Consider the following 20,770-nt stretch of genomic DNA (forward strand, 5'->3'; position numbering starts at 1 on the left):
TGTGCTACTGTATGATTTCTATAGATTTAAATCAAGTTATATTCTGAATACCTAATTCTGAGAATGTTAAATTAGTCAATAAGAATAAGTGCCTGTTTCTTAGACTAGACATATTTACTCTCCAATAACCTGGAACTCTGGTGAAATGCTAACTCCACGCTTAAATTATTTTACATCTCATTTGCATCATATTATTGGATATTTAAATTATTAATCTGTGATATAAGCTGTGAGAAGATTTCAGTGTGAAAGCATTTATAAGTAGTCAATTCAGTAATATTTTCTTACTAAGGAAACACTTGTTACTTGACTTAACTTTATATGTGCAAGGGCCCATATAATAATGTGTGTTGAGACGTAGCCTTTCTTTACTGGTCTGTATTCTGAGCCTTCCACTTTGTCATATTCTAGAACACCTGAGAGAGCACCACTAAGAGCCACCCTGTATAACCCAGTAGCCCACGTTTTTTTATCCCGTAGGGCAATGACAACCAAAATATTGGCTATAGACTGTAGACAGCTCAAAGAAAATCATCCTGAACCCCTGGGATACCACATATCTCACAACATTTTCCTTTAGATAACTCCCAAAGCTAGGTCTCATATTCAGATATCCTTTCAGTAGATATAGAGTATCTGCTAAAACCATGTTTATCACAGCAATCAATGAAGCCTCTTCCTATTACCTTTCTCTCTGTACTCCCTTCTTCCTCATAATTTAGCTGACCTCCATATTTTCAAATATCACAGTCCTACCCCATACCTAAGACTTCAATCTGGATACCTTGTCATGTACTACTGAACCCAAATTCCAACCATGACAGGTAAGACCTGTCGTCTCTTGTGATCCCAATCCTTCTCCTCAGGAACAATTTCCTTAAAAAGAAAGTCAGTGCCCTGAACAGCAGCTTTCTGAATATGAAACACATCACAGCAGAATCTTCAGTGCTCCATGAGACACAACTTACAAAGGAACTATCAACCATTGAGCCTCATGGTGCATTTAGAACACACTGAAGTGGTTGTTTCCCTAAATTCTGTGCTGCTCTTTATCCCAGAGCCTCAGAGGCCACTGGGGTGAGGTTACCACTTCTTTTGAAGAGTGGCAGTGTACTACACCTCCCCTCCAGTTTGCTCAATTCCCTCACAGTATTCTCATCTCACCTCTGGTCATCCTACGACAGTTTCACCTTCTCTCCAATTTGCTCACCTCCCCAGAGTCTCAGTTCCTCACTGCCATGTCTCCAACTAGTCTGATCACCTTTGTAGTGTTTCCCTTCTTCCAGTTTTCTCACCTCCTCATAGTTTCTCACCTTTGCAGTCTGTTTCCCTTCTTCCAGTTTTCTCAACTCCTCATAGTTTCTTTCACTTCCTCACAGTATGCACTGGTACTCTATACCTGCTCTCCTTCCCTTCAGTCTGCTCACCTCCCCACAGTCTGTTCACCTCTTTCACTCTGCTAATCTACCCACCTCTCTAGTCCAATCACATCTATACAGTCTCCTACCCACAGTTTACTCCTCCAGTCTGTTTACTTCCTCATGTAGGGTACTGGGGTTCCTGATGATGCCCATTATAAGCTTCATCCACCAGGCAATGACCCACTGCTTTGGAAAACCCAAGACCAGTGGGCATTTTCTCCTGAATCACCAAAGCCTGGGCATTTATACTTAGCCCCAACTCCTGCATGACTGGAGTTATGTCCATACTGTGATCCCAGGAGCAGCAGGAGGTGGTGGTCAGGAGAGACCAGACCTAGAGCCATGAGGAAAGTGTTGTAGGACTCAGGAAATATTCACACCCATGCATGCATCTTCACACACAAATATATGCCCAGGCACCAGGGCTCTGATTATAGCTGTAGAAGCCTCACAGCAGGAGTGCAGTGAGAGTCCCACCATCATCTCTAAGTGCCAAAGCCTCAGCTCCCCAGGGTTCTGGACAATAGGAACTTTCTAACAGGTCTAGCCTACATGAGAAACATAGTTTCCCAATAAGTACCACAAAAGGAATCAAATTTAAGTAAAGTCTTGTGCTAAGTTTCTCTCTTTGGGGAGGTTCTTTTTCTCGATAGAACATTTGTTTCTGTTTCTATGCCTGAGTTACTTCTACGCCTGCTGTTACTTCACTCTAATATTCAGTGTTTTCATTAATTTTTGATTGTTTTGGTTTGGAGGCAATACCTATAGTGCTCAGTTCTTACACTTGGCTCTATGTTTAGGGACCAGTGTTGGCAGAGCTCAGGGATACTTTGGGAACTAAGAGATGGAAACAGAATCAGTGGCATGCAAAACAAGTGTCTTGCACTCTGTACTATAACTCTGACCCTTAATGTTTTTATTCTTGAAGCAAATCCCTGACCAGAATACATACAGATAATCTCATTCTCTTCCAGGCACTGGAAATAAAACCTCATGCTGGCCCTTGGCTCATGCCAGGACTATTACCACTGTGAACAGATCCCAAGTCCAAGGCACTCACTCCAGGTAGGAATCAATTCACAGATGTGGGTTTTCTACTGCAAAAAAAAGAAACTTACAGGCAAACTGCAGTCTGGCCTCTCTGCTAGCTACTGTCCCCAGTGAGTTGGTTGCAAAGCACTGGTAGCTGCCTGTATCCCGGTGGTGGTTGGGGCCGATAATGATGAGATTTCCTCCAAGCAGTTGGTAGCGGTGTTTCTGGCTAAGGTCCACATCAGTGCCATTCAGTTGCCATCTGTAAGCACAGGAACAGGTGAGTGTGGATCCACTATTGGCTCTTACTTACATCTCATTTCCTGCAGAGGACAGCTGGCTCTCACCTGTACTTCGCACCTTTTCTGTCCTTGGCAGACTCCAGAACCTGCCACACCCGTTGAGGATGGAGACAGGAAAGAAATTACACAGTTTTCAGAGGCAATCAAATGGGCTGCACAGCAGGGAGGCAGCCTTGGACAGAATTTCCCATCACCTTTTGACCCATGTCTGTCCCATAACAGGGAGTAGAGCACATGTCCAGGGCACCCCCAAACTGGCAGGTCTATTCCTCCATTCCATTTCATTCCACAAACTCATGATGGCCTGTCCCTTAGACACAGTGTCAAGTTCACTAATCCACCATAGGCCTTTCAGACAAACCAGGTGCTAAAAGCTGCATGCACCACATAAAGTGTGAAGCTCAGACACCTTTGTGTTAATGGGAAGCTAAAAGAAAAGGCAACACAAAAGGGGCTGTCTGTAGGGCCTTCCCTCAGTCTCTTTCCTGAAATTGGGTTTTAGTGCCAGTCCTGATCAACTGCCTCCTGTAACCAATCAGGTCTATGTCTGGGTAGGAACAGGGAACCTCCAGTCCTTCCCATCAACCCTCCTTTTTATTAACCATGTGGTTGCTCTAGCAAAGACATTTCAATTTATATCATATGTTTCCTGGCAGTATGCATCTAGCACTTCTTTCTCTTAGAAAATATATAGCTCAAAACCCAGCTGAACAAACCAATGAACTACTTTGCAATATTTTTATCATACTTAGATAGCCTTGCTTGTTTAAAAACAATAACCCCTACAAAGATATACCTCTAGCCACCTTTTATACGAACAATTCAATAGATCACTTTCTTAAGCACTATGATACTCCAGCATTCCAAACCACTAAATGAAAAGATCAGTGGTGAAACTATGGAAGACACCTACAGTTGGGGATATAAAGAGAAATCCTGGCAAATTTCCAATTCCACCAAAACACCTGAGCCTTATAGATGAGGACCTAAAATCAAAACTTAATGTTTTAGCAATAGAAATCAAGGAGTCACTAGCCTGAGAAATTAAGAAATCTATAGATGGAGCCAGAGATATAGCATGTAGGTAAGGTGTTTGCATGTAAAAGGATGGTGGTTCAAATCCAGGCATACCATATGGTCCCCAAGCGTGCCAGGAGCAATTTCTGAGTATAGAGCCAGGAGTAACCCCTGAGCGCTCCCGGGTGTGACCCCAAAACAAACAAAAAGAATCTATAGATGAACAATTAAAATAACTCAAAGAAGAACTATTTCAGAAGATCAGAAAATGCATACAAATGAAACTGAAGGAACTAAAAATTGTCTTAGCAAGCCACAATAGTATTATTACACAGATGGAGAATCGCATAAAGAAACATGAAGCAAATTGCAGCCAGCTGTGACAAAGAAGTCAAAACAATGAGAGACAAAACATTAAGAGAAATGTAAGGTACTTAATGAAAAATGACAAAAAGGGGCCAGAGAGATAGCATGGAGGTGAGGCATTTGCCTTGCATGCAAAGATTGGTGGTTCATATCCTGGCATCCCATATGGTCCCCCAAGCCTGCCAGGAGCGATTTCTGAGCATAGAGCCAGGAGTAATCCCTGAGCGCTGCTAGGTGTGACCCAAAAACAAACAAACAAAAAAAAAACAAAAACAAAAAAAGAAAAATGACAAAAGAAATAATCTCCAAATTATAGGAATACCAAAAGGGAAAGAAAAAGGGAAGAACAAGTAGTGAGGGAGATAATATTAGAGAACATTTCCACCCTTTGGAAAGAGCTTCTTTACAAATCCAAGAGGCAAAAAGAATGCCAAACAAAATTGACCTTAAAAGAACAATACCAAGACATTTAGTAATCCAAAATGGCAAAAACAAAAACAAACAAACAAACAAACAAACAACAAAAAAAACAAAGAGAAAGATGGACTCTTTAAAGCAGTGGCCCTCAAACTATGGCCCACGGGCCACATATTGTATTTGTATCTGTTTTGTTTCTTTATTGCAAAATAAGGTATATGCAGTGTGCATAAGAATTCGTTCATAAGTTTTGTTTTTACTATAGTCAGACCCTCCAATGGTCTGAGGGACAGTGAACTGGCCCCCTGTTTAAAAAGTTTGAGGACCCCTGCTTTAAAGCAATAAAGGAGAAGAAAAATCTCAAGTATAAAGAAAAAAACACAAGAATCAAACCAGATCATCCTTTTGAAATAATCCAGGCAAGAAAATAGTAAAATGACGTATTCAAACTACTAAAAAAATTCATGTACATGGTTGGGAGAATTAAAAACATTCCTGGACAAAAACAAACAAACAAACAAACAAACAAAAAACAACCTTGCAATATTTGTGCTAACCAAACTGAACCTAAATGAACTTTACATAAACCAAATTCCCAATTATAACAACAATCCTTCAAAACATAATGGCACAACAGTCCTTTCTGTCTTTAATTTTCTTAAATGTAAATGTACTAAAGTCTCCTATCAAAAGGCACAGAGTAATGGGTTGGATCAGGTAAGAAAACCTGTCTATCTGTAGCTTGCAGGAAACACACTTAAAATTCAGGATAGACACAGCTCACAATTAAAAGGAAAGAAAATTATACAAGCCACTGGGAGCAAAGTAATACTCATATTAGACCAAATTGCATTCAACCTCAAGGAAGTACTTAGAGACAAAGATGGACACTACTTATTGATCAGAATAAGAAGTACTAACTCTGATCAACATTGTTGTACCAAATATAGAGTAGACAATATGTAAGGCTTTTGCTCAAAAACTTAGAAAAGCATATGAATGGAAACATGATAATAATGGGAGATTTCAGCACACCATTATCACCACTAGACAGATCCACTAGGCAGAACACTAACAAAGACATAAGAATCCTAAATGAAAACTAGAACTAGGACTAATGGATCTATACAGGGCCTTTCATACTCAAAATACTAAATACACATTCTTCTCAAGTGCACATGGAACTTTCTCTAGGATAGACCACATTTTAGGACACAAGCCTAACTTACATAAAGTCACAAATATAAGAATTATACCAAGTATGCCACAGAAATCAAGAGCGACTATAAAAAGAAGATCTGAAGAAAGTCTAATGCTTGGAAACTAAACAACATGCTGCCCAACAACAGCTGGTTCAAAGAGGAAATGAAGGAAGAAATGAAGAGATTTATTGAAACCAATGATAATTAAGAAACAAATTGCTATGGGACACAAGAGGAAACATAGTAGTACAGGCCTACATTAGAAAAGAAGAAAAAAGACAAAATCAACAACCTAAAAGCATACCTTAAATATCTAGAAAACCAACAGCAAAAGAACGCAAACACAAGCAGAAGAAAATAAATAATAAAAACCGGAGCAGAATCAACAATATAGAAATAAAAAACAATACAAATAATTAATGAGACCAGGAGCTGGTTTTTTGAAAGAATAAACAAGATAGATAAACCACTGTCAAGAATCACAAGGTAAAAAAAGAAAAAAATACTCAAATAAATAGAATCAGAAATGAAAAGGAAGAGATTACAACAAAACCCAAAAAAAATCCAAGGCATAATGAGAGATTTCTATGAACAAATGTACTTAGTAAAGCTAGAGAATCTAGAAGAAATGGACATATTTCTGAAAATATATAGTCTCCCAATACATAATGAGGAGGAAGGCCTAAGAAGGCCAATCACAAGTAAGGAAATTGATATGACTAAAACCCAACCACAAAACATGTTTGCACGTTTTGTAGTTGCATGTGCATGTAGTTTGCACAATGGTAATGGTGCTTAAAGATATTATTAAAAAAGAAAGAAAGAAAGAAAGAAAGAAAGAAAGAAAGAAAGAAAGAAAGAAAGAAAGAAAGAAAGAAAGAAAGAAAGAAAGAAAGAAAGAAAGAGAGAGAGAGAGAAAGAAAGAAAGAAAGAAAGAAAGAAAGAAAGAAAGAAAGAAAGAAAGAAAGAAAGAAAGAAAGAAAGAAAGAAAGAAAGAAAGAAAGAAAGAAAGAAGAAAGAAAGAAAGGAAAGAAAGAAAGAAAGAAAGAAAGAAAGAAAGAAAGAAAGAAAGAAAGAAAGAAAGAAAGAAAGAAAGAAAGAAAGAAAGAAAGAAAGAAAGAAAGAAAAGAAAGAAAGAAAGAAAGAAAGAAAAGAAAGAAAAAAGAAAGAAAGAAAGAAAGAAAGAAAGAAAGGAAAGAAAGAAAGAAAGAAAGAAAGAAAGAAAGAAAGAAAGAAGAGAAAGAAGAAAGGAAGAGAGAGAAGAAAGAAAGAAAGAAAGAAAGAGAAAGAAAGAAAGAAAGAAAGAAAGAAGAAAGAAAGAAAGAAAGAAAGAAAGAAAGGAAGGAAGATGAAAGGAAGGAAAGGAAGGAAGGAAAGAAAGAAAGAAAGAAGAGAAGAAGAAAGAAAGAAGAAAGAAAGAAAGAAAGAAAGAAAGAAAGAAAGAAAGAAAGAAAGAAAGAAAGAAAGAAAGAAAGAAAGAAAGAAAGAAAGAAAGAAAGAGAGAGAGAAAGAAAGAAAGAAAGAAAGAAAGAAAGAAAGAAAGAAAGAAAGAAAGAAAGAAAGAAAGAAAGAAGAAAGAAAGAAAGAAAGAAAGAAAGAAAGAAAGAAAGAAAGAAAGAAAGAAAGGAAAGAAAGAAAGAAAGAAAGAAAGAAAGAAAGGAAAGAAAGAAAAGAAAGAAAGAAAGAAAGGAAAGAAAGAAAGAAAGAAAGAAAGAAAGAAAGAAAGAAGAAAGAAATAAAGAAAGAAAGAAAGAAAGAAAGAAAGAAAGAAAGAAAGAAAGAAGAAAGAAAGAAAGGAAAGAAAGAAAGAAAGAAAGAAAGAAAGAAAGAAAGAAAGAAGAAAGAAAGAAAGAAAGAAAGAAAGAAAGAAAGAAAGAAAGAAAGAAAGAAAGAAAGAAAGAAAGAAAGAAAGAAACTCTCCAAGAATAAAGTCCAGGATCAGATGGGTTTGCAGGTGAATTTGATTCAACATTCAGAAAATAGTTACTGCCATTTATCCTTAGACTCTTCCAGAATATCTAAAAGATGGGAATCCTCCCTAATACCTAGCAATAGCAATCAAATGTAAGAAACCAAAGTATTCCAAATTGGAAAAGAGAAAGTCAAACAATCTCTATTTGCAGATGACATGGTGATATACATCGAAGACCCTAAGAGTCCACCAAAAAAGCACCTGGAAATAATTAACAAATACAGCAAAGTGACCATCTACAAAGTCAATACCAAAAAGACAGTTGCATTCTTTTATACTTAATATGCCCAGAACCAGTATTTGGTCTTATGGCAGGATGCTTTTATGGATAGGGTCTTTGTTTTTAGGCTAAAGGTTTTTCCTTTCTTTTTTTTTTTTTTATGGTTTTTCGGGCCACACCCATTTAATGTTCAGGGGTTACTCCTGGCTAAAGGCTCAGAAATTGCCCCTGGCTTGGGGGGACCATATGGGACGCTGGGGGATGCTTGGCTAGCGCTTGCAAGGCAGACACCTTGCCTCTAGCGCCACCTCACCGGACCCAGGTTTTTCCTTTCTATTTTATCCAACTTTTGCTATGCCTATGTAAAAACGAAACAAAACAACAAAAAAACGAAAAATGCCACGCATCCCCCTTTTTTGTTTACTCTTTTTTTTTAATTTTTCTTTTATATATTTTAAATAGGGGCTCCCACTTTTTCATAGAACCTTAGGACATGGATTACTTTGTTTTACCTCATGTTTCTACATTTTTCTATAAAACTTAGAAGAAAGGAAAGAAAGAGGATGGGACCAGGGGGAAAGTGGACTCAGTGGTGATAAAATGGCAATGCTAAATATCCAAACCAAAGTCAACAACAGTAGAATCAAGAGACCTAAACTTTAACAATCTAAACTTAAATGGGCCTGTTACACTGACAGACCAGGGGGACAAAATATGGTGGTATAGGATGCACTCTGGGATCACTGATGGAGGGACGCCAACACTGGAAATGGCCCTGATTTACTGTATATCTAAAATTCGACTATGAAGAACTTTGTAGATCATAATGGTTTCAATAAAATAAAATTTAAAAAAATAGGTAAAAGCTTGTGGAAGGAGAAAATTGCTGCACACAGCAGCAATTGGGCAAATTTCCAGTAGAAAGATACCCAATAAAATTCTACCTATAGAAGCATCTCCAGGGGCTAGGAGCAGCATTTCTACTGCAGATATGAGCAAAGAGTTTGTTCAGGTAGTCTGTCCATTTGTGTTTATCTGCAGCAATGCAGATCCAATGGGCAACACTTTCTGTCCATCTGTCTGTCTGCGGTAGCCCAGACTCAATGAAGGAATTGAAGGAGACTCAGCAAATTCAGAGCTGGCAAGCAGCAAAAAAAATGTATATAAAATAAAATAATTTTTAAAACAGTATTCATGTCAGGACATGGAGCCCAGGAAGAGCATCTCTAACCAGTGTAAGACCCCAAGTCCTACCTTGATCCTGGCTTAGACCATCAGCGTTGAGTAGACATTGCAAGCATGAGGCTCCATGAGAACTACTAAGGTGGTCCTTGTAAGAAGTGAAAATAAAGAACTAGCATTTAACCCACCTTCCAGTACCTCCAGAAAATGTTCACTGTATGAGTGATTAACCCTGTAAGAAGAGGCTAAAACTCAGGCAGAACCTATACCCCATGAACTGCTCTTTAGAGGAGGCTCCTGAGCTCACAGACTTTGGAGGAGTCATGGGCAGTGGGAGAGGCAGAAGCTGCTTGAATTCCCACCAGAGCTGTTTATAGTAGAGGCACAGCCATACACACACTCGCATACTCTTATGAGCACAAAACCATGCTCACACATATATGAAACATGTATAATGTACACACATGCACAATTACCTGTATACATATATGTATCCATACACACTTGAACACATGCATGCAGTAAGCTCATTCAAATGTACGTGTTTATATGTACATGCATACTTTCATGCATATAATGCACACCTAATGTTCAAATATGCATCATGCACTCATACATCCTACCCACATGCACATTCACACATGTGTACTCATAAACATGCAAACACATATGCACTATTATACACACAGTCATCAAACATGTATACACATGTGCAGGCACAATACACACATATGCAGGCATACATGAACATTGGTGCATGCACCCTTATATGCACATTCATACACATGGTCTCATATGCATGTACACTAAAACATGATCGCATACTATAACATGAATTCATATATATACACATGCACATAACTTCACAATAATTCATACATATTCTCAAATGTACACACATATAGGCAAGTCATGTGTGTGCTTATACATGCATGCATGTGAAATTACATGAATGTGCACACTTGTGCATGCTTGTATGTGGACATACATATGGAGACATACTCATCTACATGCTCATACACTCACATGTGTGCAGTCACATGTGCACTTATATACACACCCATGTTTATATGTGTGAACGCACACATATGTGCACTCACATTCACATGTACTTATTCACACATAACTATATGTGAATATATCCTCACATACTCACACATACCCACTCCTTCTTTATCACACTCTGTTGAGCTGAGCTATGCATATGTACCTGGCATGTGAAGGTGAGTGCAGGTGTTCTTTCGTTGTTATCATCTGTGCCTGGAGAAAAACGGGCAGGACTCCATCCTAGAAGGGCTCTATTGCCAGGAATGCATGGTTTCTATCCTTAGCACCATATAGCCACTGAGTAACTCTAGGTATATCCCAGAAACCCCCACATTTCCAGGAGTGACACCCATGAGTTCCTGTATCATGGGCCCACAGCAGCAAGCTTGGGACCTGCCCTGGTCCAGCAGGTCTGTAGGTCACTTGCTACTGTGAGTGTCCCTAGACTCCTGCAGTGAACAGGAGGCACCAACAATGTGGAAGCATTCAAGGAAAAAGAGCAATGAGAGTAGATCTACACAAATGCAGCCTTAGGCATAGTCCTTTAAGGGCTCTGTAGGTGCAGCTGTGCCCTGAGATTGATCTGCCTCAGACTGGAAGATGGGGCTCTCCAGTAGGAAGTGGGGTGTCTTTAAGTGAACAAGAGGCTGGATCTTTGTGTCCTACACAAAGCAATGGTTAGAGTTGTCCACAGTGAGGCTTGCTTGTAGCCACATCTGAATAACAAATAGACCCCATTGAGAGCAGGACCACAGGAGAGGTACCATTGTAGGCTCAGTCTGCTGTTTGAAGCCCATCTGCATCTCCCTCACATGGTTCAGTCTATCTTCATCTTTCTCCCTTGGCTCAGTCCATCTGCATTTCCTTCATGTGGCACAGTACAACCAAATCTCCCCCATGTGGCTCAGTCCATCCGTGTCTCTCTCATACAGCTCAGCCCACCTATGTATTCCTCATGTGGCTCAGCCCACTTATGTATCTCTTACATGGCTTAGTCCATTCCTGTCTCCCACACAATGTTCAGCCCATCTGTGTCTCTGCTGTATGCCTCCAGTTGGAGTTCACATACCATTTACCTGATGTTTGAATGCCTGAGGACATAGATGGCCATAGTCCTGGGGGTGGCAAGCACCTTGGTCTTGAGGAGGCTTGAATCCACAAGCAGAATTTCACTACACCTAGGGACCGGAGCAATAGCACAGCAGTAGTGCTTTTGCCTTGCACGCGGCCAATCTAGGATGGACCTGGTTTGATCCCCAGCGTCCCAAAGCCAGGAGCGATTTCTAGGTGCACAGCCAAGAGTAACTCCTGAGTGTCACTGGGTGTGGCCCCAAAACAAAAACAAACAAAAAAAAAAAAGTTCACTACACCTAATGGCCAAAGAAAATCCCAGATAGTCCCAGGAGAGGACTCACCTCTCAGCCTATCAAAACTTTCTTGGGGTTCCCACACTCTCACCCTGATCTTCAACATGAAGAGAGGAAAGAACAGGAGTCACTCATTAGTCTTCAGCCTCAAATAAAAATAACAGACTAATATGTGCACCTTTCAGAGCTGCAGTTGATGAGGTGTCATCCCCACTAAACCTATCATTAGGCAATGCATGATTTGGGGGTTGACAGGAAAATTAGGAATTTAATCACTGGAGCAATTTGTGATTCCAGGTGTGGCTTTCAGTTTAATAAGCAAATGCATGTGTGGCTAGATGCAGTATTTGTTAATATATGTTGACTGAATTGATGAGAGTAATTGCCATCCTTAAAGAAAGGGTGCCTAAATCTGCATATTCATCCCCAAATCACTAGTTAGGTTTTAATTGCTGAAGACAAAGTCAAAGTGTGAGGCAGTGTTTTGTTTTGTTTTGTAATGGAGATTTGTTAATGCTTTATATCACAAATCTTTCTTTCTTACTCTTGGTGAATACAAGATTACAAACAACTAGCAAACTAAACTTATTGTATCACACAACTTTATTATTTCTTTTTTTTTACATCTTTATTTATATAATTTGATTACAAACATGGTTGTAGTTGGGTTTCAGTCATATAAAGAACAGCCCCCTTCACCAGTGCATCCTTCCCCTAACCAATGCCCCAAATCTCCCACCTCCCTACTCCCCCCACCTGTATTTGAAACAGGCTTTCAACTTTACTCATTCATTCACATTGTTATGTTAGTTGTTAGTGTAGTTATTTCTCTTACTGCACTCACTACTCTCTGGGGTATGCTTCCTATCTTGAGCTCCTATCTTCCAGCCCTCAACTCTATTGTCTCTGAAAATTATTATAAAAAAGTCTTTTATTTTTCTTAAAACCCATAGATGACTAATACTATTCTGTGTCTATCTCTTTGCTTCTTACTTACTTCACTCAGTATAATAGATTCCATGTACTTTATTATTTCTATGGTGGCTGGACCCCACACACAATGCCTTTCCTGGAGTCTTAGTCGTGTTTAACAGACTAAGCAAAATCCACTATAAAGGGTGACAAATTCTCTGAGAGAGCTAAGTCACTATGTCTTAGGGAACCCAGATGATTGGTTGTAGCTAGAGCTGAGCTGGATCCTTCTGAGATGGCATGTACACTATGTGTCTATGCCAGGCATGCTCTACGCCTACTCAGAGTGATATTACTTTGAGCTCTGCGGGCCCAGGGCAATGTTCCTTTAGCTGTAGATGGTACTGAAAGAAGCAATAGGGACATTCCAGCTGGGGTGTCTTGTCTCTCTGTGAAGGGCAGAATTCCTGAAGCCAGAAGTCAGAGAAGAGCCTTCACCTCCTTGAGGGCATCAGAGCTTCCCCTAGGGAAGTATGTTTAGATTAGTTTTAACTTGTAGTTTCCAATGATAACCTAATTTTCCTCCTCAGCCATCTGCCAACCTACCCACCTTTCCATTCATCCATCTATATTACCACCTGTCATTGATCTACCTATATCCACAAGCTACTTACAAAATTACTTATATTGCTGCTTATATTTTAAAATTTCTCAAAACACAACTTTTCCTTCACTCTGTTCTTAGTGTCATTACATAGTTTTCCCATTTATCTATGATTTTTGAAGCATGATCAAAATGAAAGGCAAGTTAGTATAGTTTCTTCTAAAAATTTCAAGAGTATTGTGGACACTTGACTGCCTGGCCAATTCCAGTGGCAGGCACAGCCCCAGGAGCCACTTACCCTACATTGCACTGGTGGAGCTGGCCTACAGAGTGACAGCAAGAGCCTAAGGTCTACACAATGAATGAAACAAGGGCCCAGTGCTTCTCCAGATGGCCTAAATAAACTGTCTGGCTAGTAGGAAGTGTGGGGCCATTCTGAGATCAGGTGCTTCCCGCAAAGATTGCTTTGACTACACAGGGGCTACACAGAGGCTAAGTTTATGTGGCAGTGGGAAATGCATCCCAGGTCACTGAACCTGGTCTGGGTCTCAGGGAAAATAGATACTTCTAATCCTGCTGACATCAGCCCCAAGCAACATAGTTCATTTTTGAGCTATAAAGAAATAAGACACCCATGACTACTGTTGGATATTTAACCTCACTTCCTGCTCCTTTGTTAACCTGTAATTCAGAAATATACTCCCACCTGGCTAAACCCTGCATATTGACAACTGCTCATGTACAAATATGGCTTCCTGGTGACAAAAAGGCCCTGAGTCTTCTCCACTGCTCCAAGTCTTCCCCATAGTCCCCAAATTTCCTCACAGTACTAAAATCCTCCCCACAGGTCTTTGAAGTCCTCCAGAGTCCTCCCCAAGGACTCCAAGTCTTCCCAGTCACCAACTCCTCTCCACTGTACCCAAGTACTCCTACAGTCCTTAAATTCTGCCCAAAGTTTCCAAATCATCCCCATAGTTCCCTAAGTCTACCACAGCCTTTGAGTCCTCTCACAACCCCAAGCCATCCTCATAGTCCCTGAGTTCTCCTAAGACCCCTAAGAACTCCCAACAGCCTTTACAATCTCTCCAAGACCCCAAGTCCAGCCCAAAGACTCTCTTGTTTGCCACCTGACTCCAAGGGGGTAAAAACTGCCTCAGTCATAAAAATGCCAGGGCAGTGAGAGAGCAGGAGTCTCACTCACTGTTTGTTCCTTGTTTCTCCTGGGAGATCACACCCCTCACCTCATGATTGTGCATCCTTCCAGCTAGCAGTTTGTAAACAGAATTGTGGGTCTGATCATGGCTGACTTTATAGGATTTCAGTGAAAAAGAAAACTGCAGGAACCACTTGAACATATCTGCTAATGTTTAGCAGCACCAGGACACAGTCCTGGGACTAGCAGGAGGGTCTTAGAGACTCAGAGAACCTGGTCTCTAAGGCTTTCTGAAAAGGAAGAGATATACTCTCATGCAGTTTGTTCCCACATGGGCATGAGAACAGGCATGAGAGGCAACCAAGTCTCTGTGATTTTAGCAAGGACTGACTCAAGCAACATGCAGACAATGGAAAGGTAACTGCTTGGCAGGCCTATGTCTGAGCTAAGCACTTCCAGGAGAGTGTCTGATGCTGCTCATTCATAATCTACTACATCTCAGAGAAAAGCTGGTTTATAGGCAAAGTCAACATATGTCCATTGAGACAAGCTACATCATCCAATCCATATCACCCAATCTACTAAATATTCCACATTACTCCAAATAATTTGCACCCCCCAAAAAATGTCCACATTGCTACAAATAATTCATACCACCCCAATGATCTACATCACCCCCAAATAATCCATATAACCCAAAGTTATCTTTATTACTGTCAAACAATCCACAAAACTCCATATATTACATATCACCCAAACAATACAAAGCATCTAAAATGATCTATATCAATTCCCAAACATCACTCAAAACAATCTATCTTATTCCCATGCCACCATGTTAGTATTAATATTGTGGACAATGGAGTTTAAAATCCTTCCTTTATTTTAATGAAGCAAGACAATTTTGAAACTTCCTGAGGAAGATGTAAGAAACAGAAGTACCTGTTCAAGAGAGAACATGGGCTTCTCCAGACTGGAAAAAAAAGGCAGAGACAGAGAGAAGCAAATGAGATATGTATCCAAGAAAGAGCCTACACTTGAAGACAAGCCTTCCCTATCTCTCCTGGCTATTCTCTACCATTCGAGGCTTTCAGTGAATGGCTACTTATTCCTGATATAAAAATATGAACCTACAGAAAATTCTAATCAATGTAATGTGTCCATCTCTTCAAGAATAATAAAGGTGTCTTTAGTTGGATGTACTTCTACACTTAATAACTCTAGAAACACAGACAATGAAATGGAAGACCATCTAAGTATCTTGTTCTGAAGCTCGGGTTTCTAAATACTTTCATAGAATATTTAATTTCATGCCCACAATAGGTATGTTATCAAGAATTACATACAAATCCAAATTTATGTAGTAAATTACACACACATTTCACAAACAATGAAAAGAAGTTGCCTACTAAAGGCAATCTACAGGTTTCCCTTAAGTCATAATTTCACTGGAAAACAGAGAAGCAGCCAAACTGGTTTTGAACAGACACAGTACCCACAATTCCTGTCTGCCCCACAACACATAAGTACAGCTTTATACATCACTGAAAATGGCATTGAGGGAGCAGGAAAAAAGTACCCCACAAAGTAGCTTTGGTAAAAGCTAATTTCCTAGGTAGCATGAGCCCAGGAAGAGGGACTCAGGGTCCACACATCCCTGAATGATCCTAAGAGAAGCTTCCATGGAGCTGCAGAACTGCCTGGAACCCACTTTGGCCCCATCCCTTAGCCTCTGCCTCCATGCATCATCACAGAGTATCCAAGAGGTGGAAGCTGCTCTATGCTAATGGTGTTCAATGTAGGAAGGCAAGGTTGGTCTCTAGCACCTCTTCTCTTTCTTTTGTTGCTTTTTATAACACTCTAGGCAGCTTTTCAGCTCTGGGGGGTCTCCACATGCACCTGCCATCCACTGAGCCCTGACAGCATGAATCTATGAAGCACAGAGTATTGTGAGGTACACACTGTTCCCTGTACCTGTATTGTGGGGAAGGGCTGCCTCTGGCTTTACAGCTCAGCGTGATGGTCTTGTCTTCTGAGCCCACGGGGACCATATTGTTGCCAGGCTCATGGGTGAACACCGGCCCTTGAAAGAGCAGGTCACCTGCAAGAGAGACAAGCACAAGTCAAAACCAGCACCAAAAGAAGGGAGACCAAAGCGGCCCATCTAATGCCACTGACAGGGAGAGAGTTAGCATCTTTGCAAAGCTCATGCTCAGCATAAAACCACAATTCACCTTGGCTATTGTCTTCCTGGAGCAGAGCTCTTGCTTTTGCTCATAAAATACACTGAACTCAGTGACAAAATACCAATCACGGGAAAATCTTAAGCCTTCATGGCAAACCAAAGCAGGGCAAATTCCAGCTAAAGGTGGAACAGTGTTGTGTCTCGGATTCCCTGAAGGGAAGCACAGAAGCTGCACCTTTTTAAAGGAGACCAACATTCTGCAGGGCATTATGGTTTCATGGCCACCTGCAAAGGGCACAGCATGGAACAAGACTTTGTGTAGCTTCCTATGGGGGCTGTGAGACCATGCCACACCTGGGGACTTCCCAGGACACAAATGGTCAAATCTCCTCTCCTGAACTTGGCATTTGAGCAGGGATGAGATGATGGTGTCACAACTCAGCCAGTGGCCAGTACACCCACCTTGATGGACAAGCACTCTCAGGGACACCTTTTCCAGTGCCTGGATACACAAGCACACCCTCACACATACCCATAATGCCTGGGACACACATTTACACTCACACATTCTCACAACACTCTCACAAATGCACAACACTTACACACATTCACATTTAATCACTCTCATAATACTAAAAATCACACACTTATTTTCAGTCACAAATGCACATACACATTTAAACACTAATCCACTCACACACACTCATGTCCACAGACATACAGTCTCATACATAACCACACACAGTTACACTCAAACACACAATCTCACACCAACACACTTTTACTCTCATACACTCAAATACCCATACAAACACTCACAGACATACATCCATACTAACACTTTCAGGAGCACAACCTCAGTGCTAACACTGCAGAAAACATATACTCACACTCTCATAGGCAATGGTAACTCTGCTGTACTATAACAAAACGTGACCTGAGCTGAAGGGAGGCCCTAGGTTAGGGTGGTTTGTCCCTTTCCCACACCCAGGGCTCAGGAAAAAACTGTGTGGTGGGGGAGATAGAATCTTCAAGAGGGAAGAGGGCACTAACCTTCCCAGATCTGAACTCGTATCATCTGGGCACTCCAGGAAAAGAACCTATCCTAACACAGCACCTCATACCCAGAGATGCCAAACTAACATCTGCCATACTGTGGAACTGGCACCTAGAGTCTAGGCACCAGCTTCACCATCAGCTGATTCTGCAGTCCTCCCCTCTTCCATACACCTATGCCAACTCGCAGAGAGCAGCATACTGCTTCCACACTAACCATTCGAGAATGATCTCCTTCATTTTGCAGGAAACAGTAAAGGCTAGACCAAGTAATCTGTAAAGACACATCTCTTCCTTTCCCTTTCTGCATCTTGCCTCATTGACAAGGTCACACACTTTGGTGCTTGCTGGGGTTCCAGGTGTCCAAATGGCAGTGCCATCACTGGGATTGTACTCAGCTCTAAGGTTAGTGTTGGAGACTGAGCTCGTGGCCTCACATTTGCCAGACACTATCACTGAGCCATTTATGGGCCCCAAGCAGTGAATCTTAAAACAGACTACAACATTCTTAATAAGAACTGCTCACGTGTTTTCTTAATTCCTTTCTAAAGCAAAACAAGCCAGCAGTCTATTCTATTAAGTGAATTTTCTTAAAAAGTTGCAAATTCTTTGAATAACAGAACACAGATGAAGATGAGAAAGAACAACTTCATTGGAGAAAGCTGAGAAGCCTGGGTGTCACCTGCTGTCCTACTGCTGTCTCTAACAGAAGGGAAGTGATTTCTGTCTCTGAATGACTGTGGTAAATTGCTCACTTCATGTTTCTATCTAGGTTTCTTTGCTTTTGCTCTGGATATCAGCAAAACCCAGGAGTGAATGAGAATTTAATTATGAAAAAGACAGAATTAAAAATTTCTACTGGAATAAAAGAATTTGTCTTTGCTACAAGTGGAAAATTATTTCTTTTTTTTTTAAATTAGTTAACATCTGACTCCAGGAGAGCTATGACCTCAACTTAGCAGAAACAGAGGATTTTACCTCCAAGGCAACCAAATAGGGGAAGCAGCATCCATGGTCGCCACGGCAACAACATCTTTAATTGCCAAGAGCAACAGGAAGGCTTGTCCAATCCTAATGGATGCAGCGTTTTGTGTCCATGTAAAGCTGTTAATCTGAAAAATATAAGAGCAAGTGTCACAGCATTAACATAATAAGAATCTTAATATTTCTAGAAGAAGTCAGTTGGAAGACCCACTAGGAGGTTCATACCCTAAGCGTGGGTAGCTGATTAAAAATTCCTGAGGAAATATTACCAGCAGGGCCACTGAGAAGTATTTCCCTCAAGTGTGGATGGCTGGAAGATTCCTGATATCTCTTACCAATAGGCCAACTGAATCTTCCCTCTCAGTGTGGATAATTGAATGAGATGTTTTGTTAATGAAACTGACATTCTGCTTTCTTTATTATATTTAATTGATAAATATATATGCTCTCTTCTGCTGTGTACATATTAAAACCTTTCTCATCCTAAAATAAGGATTTTTACAGGCAATATAGCTCTGATTAAATTTATCTTTTCCTGGAATACTCAGCATCAAAAACAAAAACAAAAACCCAAATTCTTCTCTCCTAGTCTTTAAACACATAGCAGTTTGTGACAGAAAGGATTTGCCTTGCTTCAGGAACTTCCCTTAGTCACTTTGAATACTTGCTAACTAATTTACACTCCAAATAAGGTTTGGCCAGAATAGCATTGGGCTATAGAATTTTACTAGGTATAATTCTGTACCACTTTCATATAAGCTTTTTTCTCTTTCAAAACCAGAATTTAGGAAGTTAGTCTTAGTCCCTAAGCTAGAAACCTGTTCCCTTAGGTAAAGGGAATTTGTTTTAGGAAACCTAGTTTCCTGCTAATCTTTTAATTTACAGCAGTATGACAACTAGTGCCAGGCCAGAGAGGAATTGCTTTGAAATGTAAAGATTTGCCTTTCTTTTAGCCTCTCGGCTTCTTACCGAACTGTATTCTATTCTAAGACTACAAATCACCTAGAGCTATGTGTATTGTTTAAAAGATCTAAATATGTACACTAATAAGTTTCTGTACTTTGCAAAAAAACAAAATGTGAGCATTCTTCTCATACTCCTAGCTTGGAGATTGTCACTCCCTTGCCAGAATGTGGGTCCCCATATATTTCATTTGTGTGGTCTCTCATTTCGTCATATTTCATATGTCACTGTACACCTGCCCGTGTTTTACCCACTCTCTGAAGCGAATTCATTGAAGTCCAGCTGGTGTTGCCAGACAGAAGCCACCAGCAACATACAAGCAAGAAAGACTCGGAAAAGAGGCCTTCAAACATTTAGAAACTTAGTATTCTTCTCTGAAAAGAACTTTTCTGCTATAAAAAAGTGGACAAAAGTAGAAAATGATAAATTATATAAGTGAGGCAAAGGAGTAAACAACTTCCCAAATTAAACAAGTGAGACTCAGTGAGACTCAAATGAATATGACCCTGAAATTTTTAACTTTCTTATCTTCTATAATAATAATGATTTGGTCAAATAGAAGCTAGATAGACTCTGAGGACTTCAAGGGAAATTTCTGCTGTGCCTGTCTGTGTTTCTTGAATACCTGAAGGTCTCAGAGGCCTAGAGAGCGCATCCCCAAAAAACTGTCAACTAGAGGCAACAGAAGAGCACAGCCGCTCCACTTTGCTTCACGGCTGCGCAATCTTTCTTACCAATGAACCCACCACAACACGCAGGAAAAACCACACTACAAGTGTGACCATGGGGAAACCTCGCAGGCAAACACCATGCACAGAGAATGACGACCTAAAAAATTCCAACCATCTGATTAACCTCTCAGATAAGAAACTTAAAAAAGCGATATGGAAGATGTTTGTAGAACTTAAAGAAAGCATAGATCGATCTGAACAAAACACAAAGACAGAAATCAGAAAACTCCAAACTGAAATAACAGATCTGAAAAACATGGTAGCTCAACTGAAAACCTCCATGGATGGTGTCGCCAGCAGGGTAACGACAGCTGAGGAGAGAATCGGAGTACTGGAAGATGAGATGCAGAAGAAATTGGAAAAGAACCTTAAGACAAACGAACCAGCAATGGAAAAAAGTACTCAAGGAATGTAAACAGATGAAAATAGAAGTCTTTGATAAACTCAACAGAAACAACGTAAGAATCATTGGAGTCCCAGAGACCCAGGTAGGAGATCTCCAGGAAGAATCAACTTTCAAAGACATAATCAAATAGATACTCCCAGAGTTAAAGACTACATGCAATCAAATCCTGCATGCCTGAAGAGTACCAGCTAAAAGAGATCCAAAGAAAAGCACCCCAAGACACATCCTCGT

At 40.2% G+C, this 20,770-nt stretch overlaps 1 protein-coding gene across 1 annotated transcript in view; it reads right to left on the reverse strand.

Annotated features, from left to right (window-relative positions):
• Positions 1–18,564, reverse strand: part of LOC126013809 (contactin-3-like) — a 140,483-nt gene extending 121,919 nt beyond the window's left edge. Inside the window, 3 exon segments of the mRNA XM_049777010.1 lie at positions 2,540–2,715; positions 16,189–16,315; positions 18,434–18,564. Of these exon segments, the coding sequence (XP_049632967.1) occupies positions 2,540–2,715; positions 16,189–16,315; positions 18,434–18,488 (358 nt within the window). The 5' untranslated portion in view covers positions 18,489–18,564.
• Positions 18,565–20,770: the final 2,206 nt, after the last annotated feature.

This window comes from Suncus etruscus, chromosome 7 (assembly GCF_024139225.1).
Source record: "Suncus etruscus isolate mSunEtr1 chromosome 7, mSunEtr1.pri.cur, whole genome shotgun sequence".
Taxonomy (NCBI): domain Eukaryota; kingdom Metazoa; phylum Chordata; class Mammalia; order Eulipotyphla; family Soricidae; genus Suncus; species Suncus etruscus.